This window comes from Pogona vitticeps, chromosome 6, assembly GCF_051106095.1.
Source record: "Pogona vitticeps strain Pit_001003342236 chromosome 6, PviZW2.1, whole genome shotgun sequence".
In the NCBI taxonomy this organism is placed as follows: domain Eukaryota; kingdom Metazoa; phylum Chordata; class Lepidosauria; order Squamata; family Agamidae; genus Pogona; species Pogona vitticeps.
Window position 1 is genome coordinate 96,246,148 of NC_135788.1, and position 17,751 is coordinate 96,263,898.

Here is a 17,751-nt window from a genome sequence, read left to right on the forward strand (position 1 = left end):
ATCCAAGTTCTAGTCCCCACCATGAAGCTCACAATGGGCCAGTCACTGTTTCTTAGACTCACCTACTTTACCACATTCTTACAAGGAGAAAAGCAGGAAAAAAGGAAGTCATTTACAACACCTTACATTCCATGGAGAAAAGGTGGAATATAAATTCAATGACTAAACAAGGGGCTGTTATGTTATGGTTTGCACATATGTATTTTTAAAGGCAAGTGAGATAACAGGACTCAAAGCAATAAGCTTTGATTGCAAACAAACAAATCAAGGCAAAAATAACTTCAACTAGTGAATGCTATGAAGACTCTAGCCAAAACAGGACCACTAAGAAAAAAGAGGGTCAGTACTTCAGAGGATCCCCAAAATATGCAAATATATAGATATCTCTATCTGAAAACTAAAAGAAAAGAAGCACAAACAGTCCAACGAAAACATTCTATTGTGTTCAACAGCATGTATCATGAAAAGAAAAAGGGGAGCCAAGTGGAGGAGGAAGCAGAATGTCTTCCTTGCATGGTTGGCAGAAACCCTGAAGAGGAGCACAGCTATCAGAAGGATCAGGAGCCCATGAAATTTATAGATCTGCAAATTTTGGAATGGGAAAGTGATGTGAAGCATCCAGCCCAAGATAGAAGCAAAAGGGAAAGGAAGGCCCATGGAGAATGTTTTCTTCCTATTCAAAGGGATATAGAGAATGTATGGCTGGTTAATATTTGCTCCTGGAGAGAGAAAGGAAATAATGAGATAGCTGTTTTTGATTTAACATACAATGATGGAGCATCTAAACTTTAGAGAAATTTTGATTTCTCCTCAACAGAGCTGAAGTACCGTCATGTTGGCTACACTTCATGAAGTAGTATTTCCAAAAAGTAACTTTTCCAGGCTCTGAGGACAACACATAGTTGCAAATCCAGTTTGTTAGAAAGATCATAGAAATGTCTTTCTAAAGTCTGGAAAGGCATCCATCTCAACATATTTTAGGTGTAGAGAGAACCTTCTGGATCAGACGAACCACCTGGAATAACTGTTGATTCTACTTCTGGATGTTCATCATTTGGTGACTGCAATATTGAGTGATGACTAACAAGTGTGAGAGCAAGTAATTCCAGAGTCTTCATCGTCATCATCATCAGAACTGCAGAGCTGGAAGGGAGCCTATGGATCATCATCCAGCCCCTCACGGAGGCACAGTGCAAAACTGAACTCCCAACCTCTGGCTCCACAGCAATACCTAAATCACTGAGCTATCCAATGCAATGCTTATTAAAGAAGGCTAAATGTATTCCATTTCAGGTTATTAAAAAATCATCTCACTAATGCATGGGCAATGTTTGATTTCCTTACACTCTATGGCAGCATCCTAAATGACTTGTAGCTATATGTGTGAAAGGATTTCACACAAAAAAGAAGTGAGTTGGAAGAGTAAGGTAAGAAAGTTCTGTCCATAGCATTCATAAGCAAACTGGTAGTCCTCAATTGATGAAAATTAGTTTACAAACTGGCCCTTCAATTATCGCTGGAGAAGTTAATATCAAAGGCTGCATCACTGGGGATTCTTTTTTTTCCGGAGAATGTCTTGTTCTCGTTTAGTTCATAAGAAGAGGAAGCTAACTACAGTGTCTTTCCAGCCTTACCTAGAGAAACCACAGAATGAACCTTTTAAACTACAAAGTATCTGCTCTACCACAGAGTTGCAACCCTTCCTTTATCAAGCTATATCAGCAAACTGACCTGAACACATCTGTGTCTCATTTGATTTCAGAGACTCAACAGGCTTGGGCAGGAAATCACCAGAAAGTAGGAGGTGTTATTTATTTCAGCGGTACAGTATCTGCTTTCCCAGCAGAAGGTTCAGGTTCAGTCCCCATCATCTCCAGGTAGAGCTAGAAAAGAATCCTGCCTGAAACCCTGGACTGCCTCTGCCTCTTGGAGGCAGAATCAATTGGGACCAACAGTCCAAATCAGTACAAGGAAGCTTTGTATGTTATTCCTAAGCATTTTAAAAGCTGCTAGTTATCATGCAAACCCCTTCACGGATTGCTGCTCTGTCGTGGTGAAGGGGCTTGAGTTATTCAGAGAAGCTATGGGCTGTGCCGTGCAGAGACACCCAAGACAGACAGGTCATAGTGGAGAGTTCTGACTAAACGCGATCCACCTGGAGCAGGAACTGGCAAGCCACTCCAATATCTTTGCCAAGAAAACTCCATGGACAGAAACAAAAGGCTAAAAGATATGGTGCTGGAAGATGAGCCCCTCAGGTCAGAAGGCGTCCAACATGCTCCTGAGAAAGAGCGGAGGACAAGGACAACTAGCTCCAGAGCTAATCAAGTGGTTGGGCCAAAGCCGAAAGGACGCTCAGCTGCAGACGTGCATGGAAGTGAAAGGAAATTCCAATGCTGCAAAGAAAAATACTGCATAGGAACCTGGAATGTAAGATCTATGAACCTTGGTAAACTGGATATGGTCAAACAGGAGATGGCAAGAATTAATATTGACATCCTGGGCACCAGTGAACTAAAACGGACGGAAATGGGCAAATTCAATTCAGACAATAACCATATCTACTATTGTGCGCAAGAATCCTGTAGAAGAAATGGAGTAGCCCTCATAGTCAACAAAAGAGTGGGAAAAGCTGTACTGGGATACAACCTGAAAAATGACAGAATGATTTCAGTACGAATCCAAGGCAGACCTTTTAACCTCACAGTCATCCAAGTTTATGCACCAATCACCCATTCTGAAGAGGCTGAAATTTACCATTTCTATGAAGACTTTAAACACCTTCTAGAACCGACACCAAAGAAAGATGTTCTTGTCATTATAGAGGACTGGAATGCTAAAGTACGGAGTCAAGAGGTAAGTTTGGCCTTGGAGTTCAAAACGAAACAGGGCAAAGGCTAATAGAGTTTTGTCAAGAGAACAAGCTGGTCATCACAAAGACTCTTTTCCAACAACATAAGAGGCGACTCTATACATTGAAATCACCAGATGGGCAATATCGAAATCAGATTGATTATATTCTCTGAAGCCAAAGATGGAGAAGCTCTATATAGTCAGCAAAAACAAGACCTGGAGCTGATTGTGGCTCTCATCATCCGCTTCTTATAGCAAAATTCAAGCTTAAACTGAAGAAAGTAGGAAAAGCCACTGGGCTAGTCATGTATAATCTAAACCAAATCCCTTATGAATACACAGTAGAAATGAAGAACAGATTTCAGGAACTGGATTTGGTGGACAGAGTGCCTGAAGAACTATGGATGGAGGCTATAACACTGTATAAGAGGCAGCAACAAAAACCATCCCAAAGAAAAGGAAATGCAAGAAAGCAAAGTAGCTGTCCAACAAGGCCTTACAAATAGAAGAGAAGAGAAGGGAAACAAAATGCAAGGTAGATAGAGAAAGGTACAGAAAAATGAATGCAGACTTCCAAAGAAGAGCAAGGAGAGACAAGAGAGCCTTCTTAAATGAACAGTGCAAAGATATAGAGCAAAATAATAGAAAGGGAAAACCAGAGATCTGTTCAAGAAAACTGGAGATATTAAAGGAACCTTTTGTCCAAAGATGGACATGATAAAGGACAAAAATGGTACTGAGGTCACAGAAGCAGAAAACATCAAGAAGAGGTGGCAAGAACCCATAGAGGAATTATACCAGAAAGATTTGGATGCCCTGGACAACCCAGATACTGTGGCTGCTGACCTTGAGCCAGACATCCTGGAGAGTGAAATCAAGTGGGCCTTAGAAAGCATAGCTAACAACAAGGCCAGTGGAGGTGATGGCATTCCAGTTGACCTATTTAAAATCTAAAAAGATGATGCTGTTAAGGTGCTACACTCAATATGCCAGCAAGTTTGGAAAACTCAGCAGTGGCCAGAGGATTGGAAAAGATCAGTCTACATCCCAGTCCCAAAGAAGGGAAGTGCCAAAGAATGCTCCAACTACCGTACAATTGCACTCATTTCACACACTAGCAAGGTTATGCTCAAAATCCTCCAAGGCAGGCTTCAGCAATGTATGGACCGAGAACAACCAGAAGTACAAGCTGGATTTTGAAGGGACAGAGGAACTAGAGACCAAATTGCTAACATAAACTGGATTATGGAGAAAGCCAGAGAGTTCCATCTACTTACGCTTCATTGACTATGCAAAAGCCTTCGACTGTGTGGACCACAGCAAATTATGGCAGGTCCTTAAAGAAATGGGAGTGCCTGACCACCTTATCTATCTCCTGAGAAATCTATATGTGGGACACGAAGCAACAGTTAGAACTGGATATGGAATAAATGACTGGTTCGAAATTGGGAAAGGAGTACGACAAGGCTGTATACTGTCCCCATGCTTATTTAACTTATATACAGAATACATCATGTGAAAGGCTGAATTAAGATTGCCGGAAGAAATATCAACAACCTTAGATATGGAGATGATGCCACTCTGATGGCAGAAAGTGAGGAGAAATTAAATAACTTCTGAATGAAGGTGAAAGAGGAGAGTGCAAAATGGTCTGAAGCTGAACATCAAAAACAAACAAACAAACAAAGATCATGGCCACTGGTCCCATTACCTCCTGGCAAATAGAAGGGGAAGATATGGAGGCAACGACAGATTTTACTTTCTTGGGCTCCAGGATCACTGCAGATGGTGACAGCAGCCACGAAATTAAAATACACCTGCTTCTTGGGAGGAAAGCAATGACAAACCTCAACAGCATCTTAAAAAGCAGAGACATCACCTTGCCAACTAAAGTCTGCATAGTCAAGGCTATGGTTTTTCCTGTCGTGATGTATGGAAGTGAGAGCTGGACCATAAAGAAAGCTGACTGCCAAAGAATTGATGCTTTTGAATTGTGGTGCTGGTGGAGACTCTTAAGAGTCCCCTGGACTGCAAAGAGAACCTATCCATTTTGAAGGAAATCAACCCTGAGTGCTCACTGGAAGGACAGATCCTGAAGCTGAAGCTCCAATACTTTGGCCATCTCATGAGAAGAGGAAACTCTTGGAAAAGACCCTGATGTTGGGAAAGTGTGAAACAATAGGAGAAAGGGACAACAGAGGATGAGATGGTTGGACAGTGTCATCGAAGCTATCAACATGAATTTGACACAACTCTGGGAGGCAGTGGAAGACAGGAGGGCCTGGCGTGCTCTGGTCCATGGGGTCACGAAGAGTCAGACACAACTTAACGACTGAACAACAACAAAAATCACGCAAACAGTCTCACTAAACCTTCCCTTTCTCCTCTATATTCTTCTCTGTGTTACAGTACCATCCACCGTGTACATATTCTGTAGCACAAAATGCAAGTGATCCTCCCATCACTCTATGCTCCCAGCAATATTATCTCCTATCCCTGATCTGCCTTTGGTATAACACAGTAAAGTGCCCCAGTCAACCCACCTTTAGTTCAAAACTTCAAGCTCTCCTGTATCTTAGCAGTTGGACGAAACACTTCTGATGACATTTCAGCTCCGTTTGAAGATATGAAAATTTTCAAAATCTTTGGATTCCCTATCAATGTATATTTGGTTGAAATACACAATTTGATCATTTCCATTTCTCTCTTTTGCGAGTCAGGTAATTCCCTTTCCAATACATCTCCAGAATATCTTTTAACGTGGATAAACTCCCCTGGAAGAGCGCATCTACCTACAGTCCCCTAAGCCCTGTTTTCCCTTATGCTTGTGTATTGGGCTGGGTGCCTCCCAAACATTGTATCGTTTCTCTATCCCAGAATCCCCACAACGATGCATCCCACAGGCCGTATTCCTAATATTCATCTGTTCCTGCTCAGATCAAATAAAGCCAACTTGCCTTTTCCTTAGATTCATAGCAAAATCTATCACTTCCTATTGCACAGGCATCCCTGCAATCTGGAGGCAAATTTCACCTCCCCTTTCCTTCCTTTCTTCTCCCACTCCTTCCCTCCTCAACCTCTCTTCTCTTTGCAACATTTGCCCTATTAAAAATAGAAGATGACAGCTTCTCTTTCCACTCCTCACCCGCCCAACCAGCGGGGCAAAGTCCAAGCCAACCCTTCCTTTTGCTTCCTACCAGCTGCACAGACAGCAGAGGAGGTGCGCGCTTGCACCCCGCGCAGCAAGTGTAGGATAAGGCAAGGAGAGAAGTTCCTGTATTTTTTATTTTATTACATTTTCCCCTCCTACCTGCGCGCAGCTGAGAGACTGGCTCTGTCCTCTCCCTCTTTGGCTTCTCTCCCTCTTCCAAGTCCTGCAGCAACGGCTGTTGTTGCCGCGGCTAACCGGAACCAGGAAGTCGCTGCCCAGATAAGCCCAAAAGGGTGAACAGTCTGTGCTTTTCCCTCTCGCTGGTTGGTGCTCTTCAGGTAATCCCGCTTCCTCTTCGCTTGTCTCGAGTGCTGCCGCCCTGCCTCGTGGAGGACCGGCTGCCGGTGCCAGAAGTTACCTTTGAATGCCTCACCCCGCACCAAAAAAAGTGCTTTTTTTAGGGTTACGGTTCCCAAAATTCTGCTGACTGGGGATTGTGGGAGCGGTAGTCCAGAAAGGTAACCTTCCAAATTCTGCTTCCAGCCAGAAGTGGGGTTTTTTTCATTCTGGTATCTCTTTGCAACATCACAGTAGAATCACTGTTAAGACTGCAGTCTGATGCACATTTAATAATGATGATGTGCCATCGAACTTATGGCAACCCTTTTTAGGGTTTTCTAGGTGTAGTGTACTCAGAAATGGTTTACCAGTCCCTTCTTCTGGGTCTGTGCAGCTTGCCCAAGGCTAATGCAGAGGCAGAATGGGGAATCGGGGTGGATTTGATTTAAATCAAAATTATTTCAATCACGATTTAAATCACTAGTCTGTAAGCATCTTATTTTTTGTTTAATTTAAATCAAAAACATTGGATTTTTAAAATTTTAATCTTTTTTTAAAATAAAATGCTTACTGGCCAAAATCAATTTGATTTAAACCAAATCCAGCCTGTGAGGAATCAAGCCAGTATTGTAGTAAGTTGAGCTTCTGTACACTCACCAACTCATAATCTGTAATTACTTATATTTATTTTAAAAAATGAAGTTGTGGCTCTTTAACAACTAAGAGATTTATTTAGCTATTAGCTTTGGTTGATTACTATCCACTTCCTCAGAAACATGGAGTGTAATAGTTAGGTCACAGGTTTATGCACACAGAAGACATAGCAAAGGGATGAGAAAACGAGCTCCTGAGAACTAAGCAGTTTGCATAAACTCTCTCTGCATTCATTTTCGTTGTGTTAGGCTGTGACAGAAACCAGGAACTGATTTATTTTTTGCCAGGGTGGTAACTTTTGGCCCCTGAAAAGTTTTCGCTTACACTTCCTTTCAGTCAAACCCAGCACAAACAGTGGTAATGGACTTTGGGGGCTGTTATATGATACATCCCCCACCCTGATCTGTTATCACCATGACATGATCTTAGAAAAATTGCCATTATACATAAGTGGCATGTTCTGTCTTTTGTGTGGCCTGAGGTAATCGTTTTTTCCATTATTTCAAATAGACCATGACATAGATCTGTAATGTTGCAGCCTTTGTACCACGTACTGATTTTGAAATTCTGAACACCTTTTGCAGAACAGCAGAGGATGGCTATTCTACTGCAATTCCATACGACAAAGCATGTATTTCTTAGTAATAAAATGTGTGCTTGTGAAGTTTGCATTTTAAAACCTGCCAGATCTGAGGTTAATTATTCATTTAGGATAATTACCATTGTACTGTTAATACCTTTCCCACTAACTATACAATAATTATTCATACATATTTTTACATATCAAATGCTGGAGAAGATAATTATCAGTACAGTATTTGATCTAAACTGGGGCACACCAAACTCAGTCCTAAAATGAATCCCACTACCTATTTCTACAGTATTAGCATGTTCCACTGACATGGGTTATTCTGCATGATGGCTGTTGTGGGCTTTTCGGGCTCTTTGGCCGTGTTCTGAAGGTTGTTCTTCCTTCTGCATGAGCTTTTGAAAGACTGCAAGAAATGCAGATACATTTCCCTATCATATGCAAAGTGCCTTTTGTTTTTCACTGAGTAAATGTAACTACCCAAACACATTTGAGATCATAAACAGTACAGAACACATCTCTCAATATTATTTCTATTACCATACAGTATATGCAGGCTGGCAGAAGAAAAAAACACAATTGCCTTCAGTTTAATACTTGATAAGATATAGCCATGCACAAAACTGTAGTAAGAATCCAGGCATAAAGCAACATTACCTGTTTAAAAATGTCTAATCACCATACTGTCCTGACCCAACCCAGTTTTGTTATATTTTGGACGCTAAGCAGAAATACTCCTAGTTACCATTTAGATCAAAAATTGTCAGGAAATACCAGGGATCTCCATGTATGTAGTGATGCAAAAGCATCTTGCCTGAAACCTTGGGAGACTTAGCGTGCAGACATGGAAACAGTACTGGGGAAGACAGTCTGATGATCTGACTCTGTAACGGGGCTTCATGTTCCTAATATTTTAACTGATTTCAAACCTGGTTTTATTATCAGTGGGACTCTCTGTTAAAGAATCCTGGAAACTTTACTTGAAAATCTCTTCAAAATCTAATCCTCCCCAAAACTGCCATTTCCAGAGCTATGAACTGTTACCTGTTTCATTTTTCCCTTTTTAAGTCACTTCATGAACCACAGGTGGGGGAAGGTTTTCCTCTTTCTTTTCAGAAACAGCTAGCTGGCATCACAGAATGGATTTTATTTCTTTAAAATATTTTTGCCCCACCTTTCTCCTTGAAAAGATTTCTGACTGCTGATGTGACCACAAAGAAATTAAGGACAATATCTGCAGGTTTTTCCGTGTCATTAAATGAGTGGTCAGTTGGAATGCAGAGGAAAGGAAGTGAAGTTTTTTTTCAAAAATTATGCATCCGTTATGACATAAAGACAGCATCCTATTGCTAGTCTCAACTAGAGGGTAAACCCACTGAAATCAATGGCTAAATGTTAATTCACCTTAAATAAATCTCAGTGAGTCTGCTCTACTTGGGACCAGCAACAGAAACTGCCCAATTGTGTAAACAGGACGCTAGCAAAGACTCATGAAGGCCAATATGCAGTGATAACATAGACAAAACATTCAGTCAGAGAAAATCTTTTATTCAGTACAGCATTCTTCTGCAATAAATTGTTTCCAGCTCTTATGATGATGACAATAATCTTGGAAGTGTGTAGCCACATTTTTGGAACTCAGAAAACAGGGAGATCAGCAGAATTTTGAGTGGTATGCTAGTTCTTACCTTAAAAGGCCCCAAATGGAGCACAGCTTCCCATCTCATCCTGCCAACAAAACAGAGTCATCTACTACTTCTTCCATCCATCTAAGATATGGGTTATATTTCTCTAGAAAGAGAGTCTTTCTGGCAGTGCCACTCCAACTTGGGAACCTTCAAGGAAGCCTGCCTGGCATCAAAAGTGTTAACTTTTAAATGCCAAGCTAATACCATTTCTATTCTCTCAGACATTTTAAATATGGCTTTATTTAATTTGCTGCCTGTTGATTACAATTTCATATTTTACCTGGTTGTTTAATTTTGGTAAACTGCCATGATTCTTTCCTGATGAAAAATAATATACAAGCACATTAGAAAAATGTAAGCCAATATAAACTCTGTATGTACTCAAACTGTACAATTCTTATTTGCTTTTCAGAGAGTAACCTGGGTGCTGCCAAAACTTCCCACAATCCCAGTTATCTAACATGGTACTGCACACAGAAAGACACTTAAAATATAGTTAATACTCTAGCTGCAAAACATACGATATAATTCTTTACATTATGTTCAGAAGACTTTATCACAGAGGTGAATATTATGCTGCCTTTGCATTTGATTTCTCTGTTTACTGGAGAAAATATGTTGTGATCTGAAACATTGGGTATTTCATTTTCTGGGCTTCCTGCATACTTGGCAGGCTTGTTACAAAATTTTAGATCTGAATTACATACTAACCCAACATCCAGACAAAAATCTGTACTCCAGCATCTTACATCCAGTCTGGTTCTCGTTCTTCCCCCTTAATTTAATTGATTCACAAAACATAGTCAAGACCTACCAATTAAACTTGATCCACTCAAGTCAGACACATAGCACAGATCTGAAGGATGAGTTGCTTGTCAAAGAGTATTCATCCTCATAGAGCTTCTGATCTGTCAGACGTCCCTGTCTCTTTAGCTTCATCTGCTTCGCAATTCTGTTGTTTAACATACTGTTCTAACAAAGCAATCAAGTGAACAGGGCCATGCTGTAGAAAGATGCTAGTTTGAGATGTCATGAGAGAGAGGGCTCCCACTACTTCTCCTTGGGTAGTAGCCAAGGATGGCAGTTTGGCGAAGTTTGCAAAACCTTGTTTGCTTAAGATGACATCATCAACACAGGCCCCTAGAAGGATGAGACCAAAAGTTATATGGGTACATCACTCTGAATAATTGTAAAAAATTAATTTGCAAGAAAGCTGGAAAATCACAGTAATTTTAGTTCTATCACAAACATACTATTGTACACACACACAAGCGCACACACAATAATGGCAGATGAATGATGTTTCTAGGGCAATCTCTTGTCCAGAACATTCCTACATGCTAAGAAATTTGTGCAAGGACTCACTGGCACAATATGTACAAAGGTTTTAAATACATTCTTGAACAATGAACTCCCCCCCCCCATGTCTCACATTCCCACCCACTTTGTCTTTGGAGGAAATTTTCCATATTATACTTATATGGCCTCTCATCCAGGCATATATCAGAAATGGTAAGCTTTTGGCTTCCAGGATATGTTTTTCACAAAACAGAAAACGTTTGAGGTCCTACAAGTAGAACATAAGAAAAGGCCTCGCTAGTACAGCATCCTGTCTGCAACAGTCAGAGAATTTATGACAAGCCAGTGAAGCTGGACATAATTATGAGAGCACAACCTGCTTCTATTCTCCAGATCCTGATATTCAGACATACACTACCTCTGATTCTGAAGGCAATATAAAGTCACAATAACTAAAATCAACAGATAGCCTTTGTTGTTCTTATGTATCATTAAGTCACTTCCGCCTTATGGTGATCTATTTTCAGAACCAGAGGTGAGGATCATACACAATTCTGTTCCTATTCTCCAACCAACCCTACCCTGAGAAACATTTTTTTAATTGCAGCAGCCTACTTTAGAGAAAAAGAAATATTTTTGTTGTTTTCCAAGAACGGTGAGTCAGATTACACAGAGACCCATCAACAGATCACAAGCCATGTTTTTCAGCACACAAGGTCCCTTAGTTTCAGTAACAAGTGCAACTTGAACTTCCAGAGCATGCACTAGACTATTTCTCTTAAACCCTTGCCTCTCTGTTATCACTGTGACCTGTGTAACCTCTCTTCCATGGCATCCCATCTCCTGCATGCCATCCCTGTTAATCCTCACCATATTCTGCCAATTCCAATCTTGTTATTTGGAGAAGAATTTTAACTTATCTAGGGAAAAGTATGTCCCAGCTGTCTTTCATTAAAATGGTCAGCACATCATTCAGCAGTACCAAGTGCTAAAAACTCTTTTAACACTTACCAAGGATAACAATCTGTGGCACATACTTTAAAACACGCAGCACTTCATTTGCTCTCAATTCCTGGCTCACCATTAGAATGCTGCGCCCAGCAAAGAGAGGGAGGAGATTTTTGAACTTGGATTCTGAAATAAAAGTTTTCATGACCTGGAAAAGTGGTGGAAAATATCAGTCAAACACCAAGGGTGATTATCAAATGGTGTCCCCTGTGGACAGAACTGTCTCTAATGCAGTGGACATGATGGGAATTGAGATAATGTGTTGTTGTTGATTTGCCCTCCCCATCACTTCCCATGCTGTCTGAAATACTCTGCTAACCCCATGAAGCAGGCCAAAGGTGGTGGTGTGGGGCTGGAGTTATTCAAAATTACCTTTCCATCAGCAGATGGTCCTGATGGAACAGAACCCTAAGAAAAAACAGCACAGTGGTGCCTCGCATAGCGACGATAATTGGTGCAGCAAAAATCGCTGCAAAGCGATTTTGTCACTATGCGATTTTAAAAAGCCCATAGGAATGCACTGAAACCCCTTCAATGCGTTCCTATGGGCTTCAGACTCACCTTTAAATGAAAATCCTCCATAGGGCGGCCATTTTCACTGCCCAGTAAGCGAGGAATCAGTCCCAAAAAACAGCGGGCGGCCATTTTTTTTACCCGGCGGCCATTTTGGAACCACCAATCAGCTGTTAAAAAATCATCGCTTTGCGATGATCGGTAAGCAAAACAGGGTACCGATCATCGCAAAGCGATTTTGCCCATTTAAAACATCGCAATGCGATCGCTTTTGCAATCGCAAAATCTTCATCGCTATGCGATTTCGTCGTTAAACGGGGCGCCCGTTAAGCGAGGCACCACTGTATGTGAAAACGCAGAATTTTTGTTTTAATCCATAGCAGCTGAAGAAAAAAGCAAATGGAACAGAAACCACATATCCTCCCACTGTGCTGCACTCATTCACTTAATCAAGGTCTACCAACTCTAGTGATAAAAAATATTACGTTGAACAAAAGGCCACATCCAGGAAAATGGGGCAAAAAAATTGGAGAGGTAGCTATCCCAGTGAGTTTTGCAATCTGAATAAGCCAGCCAGTCGCCAAACTTGAATAACTATTTGATGAATCATTGATTACATACTGGCTGGAAATAAGAAAGAGATGCTGAGATATTTTATCTTTCTTTTCACTTCACCTGACACTCCTTCAGGGGTTCTTATAAGTAGGCAGCTCAAAAATGTATTTTTACATTTCACCTTAAGCAAAATTGGGTGCCAAGCAAAATTTCCCACAAAATGTCATAGCAACAGCAGCTTGTGCTCGTCTGTCTTCATGATTCAAAGTTTCTGAAGACATACTTGAAATAGCCCACATAGTCTCATGGGCATCGAGTCCAGTAAGAAACTTGGTTTGCATGAGTTTTGTTTAGAAAGGGTGTAGGCAACTGTCTAAGAAAAGCAATTCTACTTCACATTGCATCCCTAAAAGAATTATCTACATTATAGTACCTCAGTGGGAAAGAATTTGACATGGATGTTGTACTTTCGTAGCCGATGCCTCAAGAGTATCATATCATTTCCAGGAATGTAGTTGTAGTGGCATACAACAATCATTTTATTCTCGAGGAATGTTTCCTTCGTTAGCCGATACATCAACCTTGTAAAGCCATTTTCCTGGGAGAAAGGGAGAAATTTATAGCCATTAGGATTAAGTACAGAATCACTTAATTTTAAGTAGATTCTGCAGTGTAGAAGGGATGTGTATTGTATATATTTTAGAATTATAATCCTAAATAACATAAAGATCTTATTCCATTACAAACTAGTGTGTTTTACTAGTTATAGCCAACTGAGATACTGTAGCATGTTTGTTTGGTAAATAGGCAAATTACATACTTAATGCAATCCCCTGATTTAAGCAAGCCCTATCTCTTAATGAGTCACATCACTGAGATTTAACTCATTCATTTAAATCCATCAAAACTGCGTCCCTATCTTGATGTGGGGGCCTTCACCACTCTGGTCCATGCGCTTGTAGTCTCGAGATTAGACTACTGTAATGTGCTCTACATGGAGCTACCTTTGAGATTGATGCAGAAGTTTCAAATGGTGCAGAACATGGCAGCCAGACTTCTTACTGGGGTGAGAAAACACCAACATATCTATCCTACTCTGGCTGCCCTGCATTGGCTGCCCATTTGTTTCTGCATTAATTTCAAAGTACTAGTGACGACATATAAAGCCTTAAATGGTTTAGGATCTCAATATCTTGCAGAACGCCCCCTCCCACCTAGATCTACCCAAATCACTCGCTTTAGTCAACATGGGCGGCTGAGGGGCCTAATGCTGAGGGAGGCCCAAAGAGAAAGAACAAGAAAGTGGGCCTTCTCAGCAGTGGCCCCTCACTTCTGGAACAATCGGCCCCCTGAAATTTGTCTGGTTCCCTTGCTGGGTGTTTTTAAGAGCCAATTCAAGACCTGGCTTTTTAGGCAGGCCTTCCCTCCTGTCAATACTTACTGTTATCCTTTTGATTTAAATATTGTTGTTTATTTTATTTTATTATTCTTGTATGTTGCTAGCCACCCAGAGTAGACTTCAGTCTAGATGGGTGGGATATAAATAAATAAAATAAAATAAAACAAAACTGCTTTCCACCAAGGTAATATATCACTTTCTGTGCACATCTAGCAAATCTTTAGAAATAAGGTAAAGCTTCCCCTTGACAATTTGTCCGTGGTCACGTGGCCAGCGTGACATAGACATGGAATGCTGTTACCTTCCGACCGAGATGGTACCTATTTATCTACTTGCATTTGCATGCTTTCGAACTGCTAGGTTGGTGGGAGCTGGGACAAGCGACGGGAGCTCACTCCGTCACGTGGATTCGATCTTACAACTGCTGGTTTTCTGACCTTGCAGCATAGAGGCTTCTGCAGTTTAATCCTCAGTGCCACCACATCCCTTTAGAAATAAAGAAACTGTTTAATACAACTCTGAGTTCCACTGGGGAAAGTTCTCACTGAGCAAAGTCTGAATAAGGCAATATGTGAGAACTATAAGTTCTGCCACAGTTTTAAGTGGGAAATCTTGACTTGTTCTGTGCTGTACAAATCATTGTCTTATGTAGATGGACTCTCAGAAGAAGGTTAAAGTCCTATCCTGATGGGGTTAAGCTTGATATAAAATAAAAGAGATTTCCATCTAAGGCCATTATGCTAGTCAGAATCCCAGAAAAGCTAGCCCTGGGAACATAAATGAAGAAACAGACCCTGAACTAAATTCTTTAGAACCTTATAGCTCAAAAGCAGCATCTATTCTGAATAAATCATATTTATCAGGATATAGTGGTTCATTAGTACAAAAATAAACTACACTGCAGCTGGCAACATCACAGAGAAAAAAGTGTAGCAAGCTCACTCAAATATTTGATCCACAAGTGTATGATTCACACATAAATAGCACAGCATGGGAGGGAGAGAAAGTGTGTGCGCACACAGACACGGGTGCAAGTTGTTACCTCCTGCTCAGTTGTGACACTGTGAGTGCGGCACTCCTCTGGGATTGCAGGTTTCGGTGGGATGTACTGTGTAATTGCCATCAGCTTCTCCCGCACAAGGTTCATATGTTTGAAGTGGCGGGTGATAGATTTGGAGCGATGGCGGATGGGTTGACAGACAGGCCACCAACCTACAATAACAGAAAAATAGAAGAATCAGCCCATACGCATATGTAGGGTATTTCATAAGTGCTGACATTATGTATGGCAAATGTTTCTAACTATAAAGATTGAGTTAAAGGAAGTATTGAATCCTAATGTCCTGTAGGCTATCAGTCATAATACCTGAACCGAGAAGTCTCATGTCTCCACAGATTTATTTATGTAAAATATTTTTACTCTGCCTTTCTCCTTAAAAGGACCTGAGGCAACTTATAACATTAAAAGGACAATATTTAAACGCTTAAAACAATATATAAATGTTAAATGTTAAAATGGTAAGTAAAATCAATACTAAAAACCCATTTAAAAGCAACAGAGCACAACAATCCAATTTGAAAAACCTCTCTTAGACTGCCAGTCACAAAAGAAAAGCCTGTCTGAAGAGAAAGGTCTTTGTCTGCTTGTGGAAGGACAGCAAAGATAGGGCAGCCTGGCTTCCCATGGGATGGCATTCCAGAGTCTGGAATAATCATGTGAATAATGTCAAATACTGCCTGTATTCCTGGCTGCAGAACATTCCGAAGAGGAGCCTTTGCTTTTAATTTTGAGAGAAGACCACTTACTGCATCACAAGCCAGAAATGCTCGTGTCCCCCTCTCATCCCTAATTTTTACAGCTTGGTTATTATGGCATTTAAAATATAGGTAGAAACATTGTTGCAGATCAATTTTGTTTATAAAACAATGATAGTTTCATAAAAATTACAGAGCACAGAATGTGTATTTTGACAGATTAAATTAAAGTAATTCATCTGATGAAGGGAGCTATATATCATGGGGCTATAGAGGAGTTGTTTTTTTTAAGCATTTAGGGTGCCACTGGAGTCCTTGTTTTTATTTTTTTAGCAGCAAAAATTATCCCTTTGGTAATCAAGTTAAAATATTTTATCCTGAAAAAACACATTCTCTGTACCCTCTACCGTCCTTGACACTTCAGTACTAGATACTGAAGTTTCGCTTAGCACAAGGAATCTCTGGACATGCTTAAGCAAAGGTAAGAAGGGTAGGTAAAGAAAACTGCTGAGAAATTTTGTGTCTGTCTTCCAGCAACTCATGAACTTCCTCTCATTGCTCTCCAGCCAGACACTGAATGCCATCGTGACTATTCTGACTTTGAACACAGGAGCTCTAAACAAGGATACCTCGCATCCAAGTCAGTATCCAAAGTTTTTCAGCCAATTCTTCTCCTTCCCCTACTTTTCTATTTACTTTATTCTGAATTATCAGATGTAGCGACCTGTATTTTTCATTTTTTATTATATGACCACCGTTTTTCAGCTGTCTCCATTTTATGGGTTTCACAATTTCCTGATCATTAGCCATTTGCTTCTAAAACAGTTTCCAAGGTTTTCAGCCAATTACTTCTTCGTTGGCCACCACCTCGGTTCAAGAAACCCCCAATTCATCAAAAGCTTTTATTCTTTTTATACTGTTTTTTTTTCTGTGCAGAAATCTGAGATAAAGAAACGACGACTATCCCTTAAGCCCCCGCGACGCCTCACTCGCGTTGCTTTCCTGATGTGGTGACAAAGTCAGTCATTCCATAATACGGTAAATAAAAAAGAAATTACAGTATAACACAAGCAACAAAGGGGGAAAATACGAGACGCTTCAATAAAACTGTTGGGACGCCTGATCACTGAAATATGCAAATGAACTACGCGCAGAAAGCAAATTTAGGAGAAAGCAACAATTGCGTGAAAAGAAAACTGCTCTGAGAGTTGCTCTTACCAATTCTGCAAAACCTCCCCCACCAGCCATTGAGAGCAGCCATCTTGCAGAGGTAATAGGGAAGCGAAAAAAAGCATTATGGGATGGGAGGTGAAGGCCGTCCTCCTTGCAGCAGTAGGGGATTTAAAGGTGAAGGCGCTCTTTTTAATATGTAGGCAAACACACCCCGTAGTGCTGGGGTGGCTATTGCAGGGTCTTGTGAACGAAAGCCTTTGTGAAATAAAAGGCTAGACCGTAAACGGCCACAAGACTTCGTCGTTTCCTTTCAAGGCGTCCGCAGGGTCTTTGGGCTGCAGCACCGGCGGGAGGGAGAATATTCTTGCTCAAGCCTCGTCTACGTACTTTTGGAGTCTGCAAGATTCCCCACTCAGGCCCCGTTGCTAAGGCCATCGCATCCAGCCCTGTTCCCCTCTTTCAGACCCAGTCCACGCCTCGTCAGCGATGTGACTTTTGGACTTTAATAACATTTAATTTTGGAATTCTCAACAAGAACTTGGCATACAGCCTTGAAGATGACTTATCACCGAAAGCTCGCGGTTTTTTTTGTTTTTGTTTTTGTTTTTTTGCTTTATAGTCTTAATGATCAGATAAAGGCATCCCCTGTCCTTGTATCGTTTCCACGACCATGCGACCTTTTTTCCTGGTTTTTCTCGCTCAAGGTGTTACAGAGCAGGGAGTCAGTCTGCCTCTTCAGTCGGTTGTGTTTGCTGTTGCTGCTCCCTTTCCCTCT

At 40.9% G+C, this 17,751-nt stretch overlaps 2 protein-coding genes across 9 annotated transcripts in view; both read right to left on the reverse strand.

Annotated features, from left to right (window-relative positions):
• Positions 1–6,290, reverse strand: part of OSBPL7 (oxysterol binding protein like 7) — a 48,155-nt gene extending 41,865 nt beyond the window's left edge. For 6 of the 8 annotated variants that reach the window (XR_013537569.1, XR_012088622.2, XM_020785547.3 and 3 more), the window contains exon 1: positions 6,164–6,290. The gene's annotated coding sequence lies outside the window, so the exon portion shown is untranslated. The remainder of the gene's footprint in view (positions 1–6,163) is intronic. The other 2 variants (XM_073004320.2, XM_078377935.1) reach the window with 2 other exon arrangements.
• A 2,823-nt stretch (positions 6,291–9,113) lies between these two features.
• MRPL10 (mitochondrial ribosomal protein L10) lies at positions 9,114–17,143 on the reverse strand. The gene is made up of 5 exons (XM_020785557.3): positions 17,022–17,143; positions 15,091–15,260; positions 13,083–13,247; positions 11,585–11,729; positions 9,114–10,414 (listed from the first exon to the last, which is right to left on the reverse strand). Exons 1-5 carry the CDS (start codon positions 17,062–17,064, stop codon positions 10,167–10,169), a joined length of 771 nt encoding a protein of 256 aa, XP_020641216.3. The 5' UTR covers positions 17,065–17,143; the 3' UTR covers positions 9,114–10,166.
• Between the last annotated feature and the right edge of the window lie 608 nt (positions 17,144–17,751).

Bases quoted from the DNA above. Each gene is read 5' to 3' on its own strand.
- MRPL10 (XM_020785557.3), bottom strand. From the start codon at position 17,064: ATGGCTGCTCTCAATGGCTGGTGGGGGAGGTTTTGCAGAATTG. The intron at 15,261-17,021 runs GTAAGAGCAACT...CTGTTATTGTAG, and splicing joins GGGGAGGTTTTGCAGAATTG to GTTGGTGGCCTGTCTGTCAA. The intron at 13,248-15,090 runs GTAACAACTTGC...CCTTTCTCCCAG, and splicing joins GTGTCACAACTGAGCAGGAG to GAAAATGGCTTTACAAGGTT.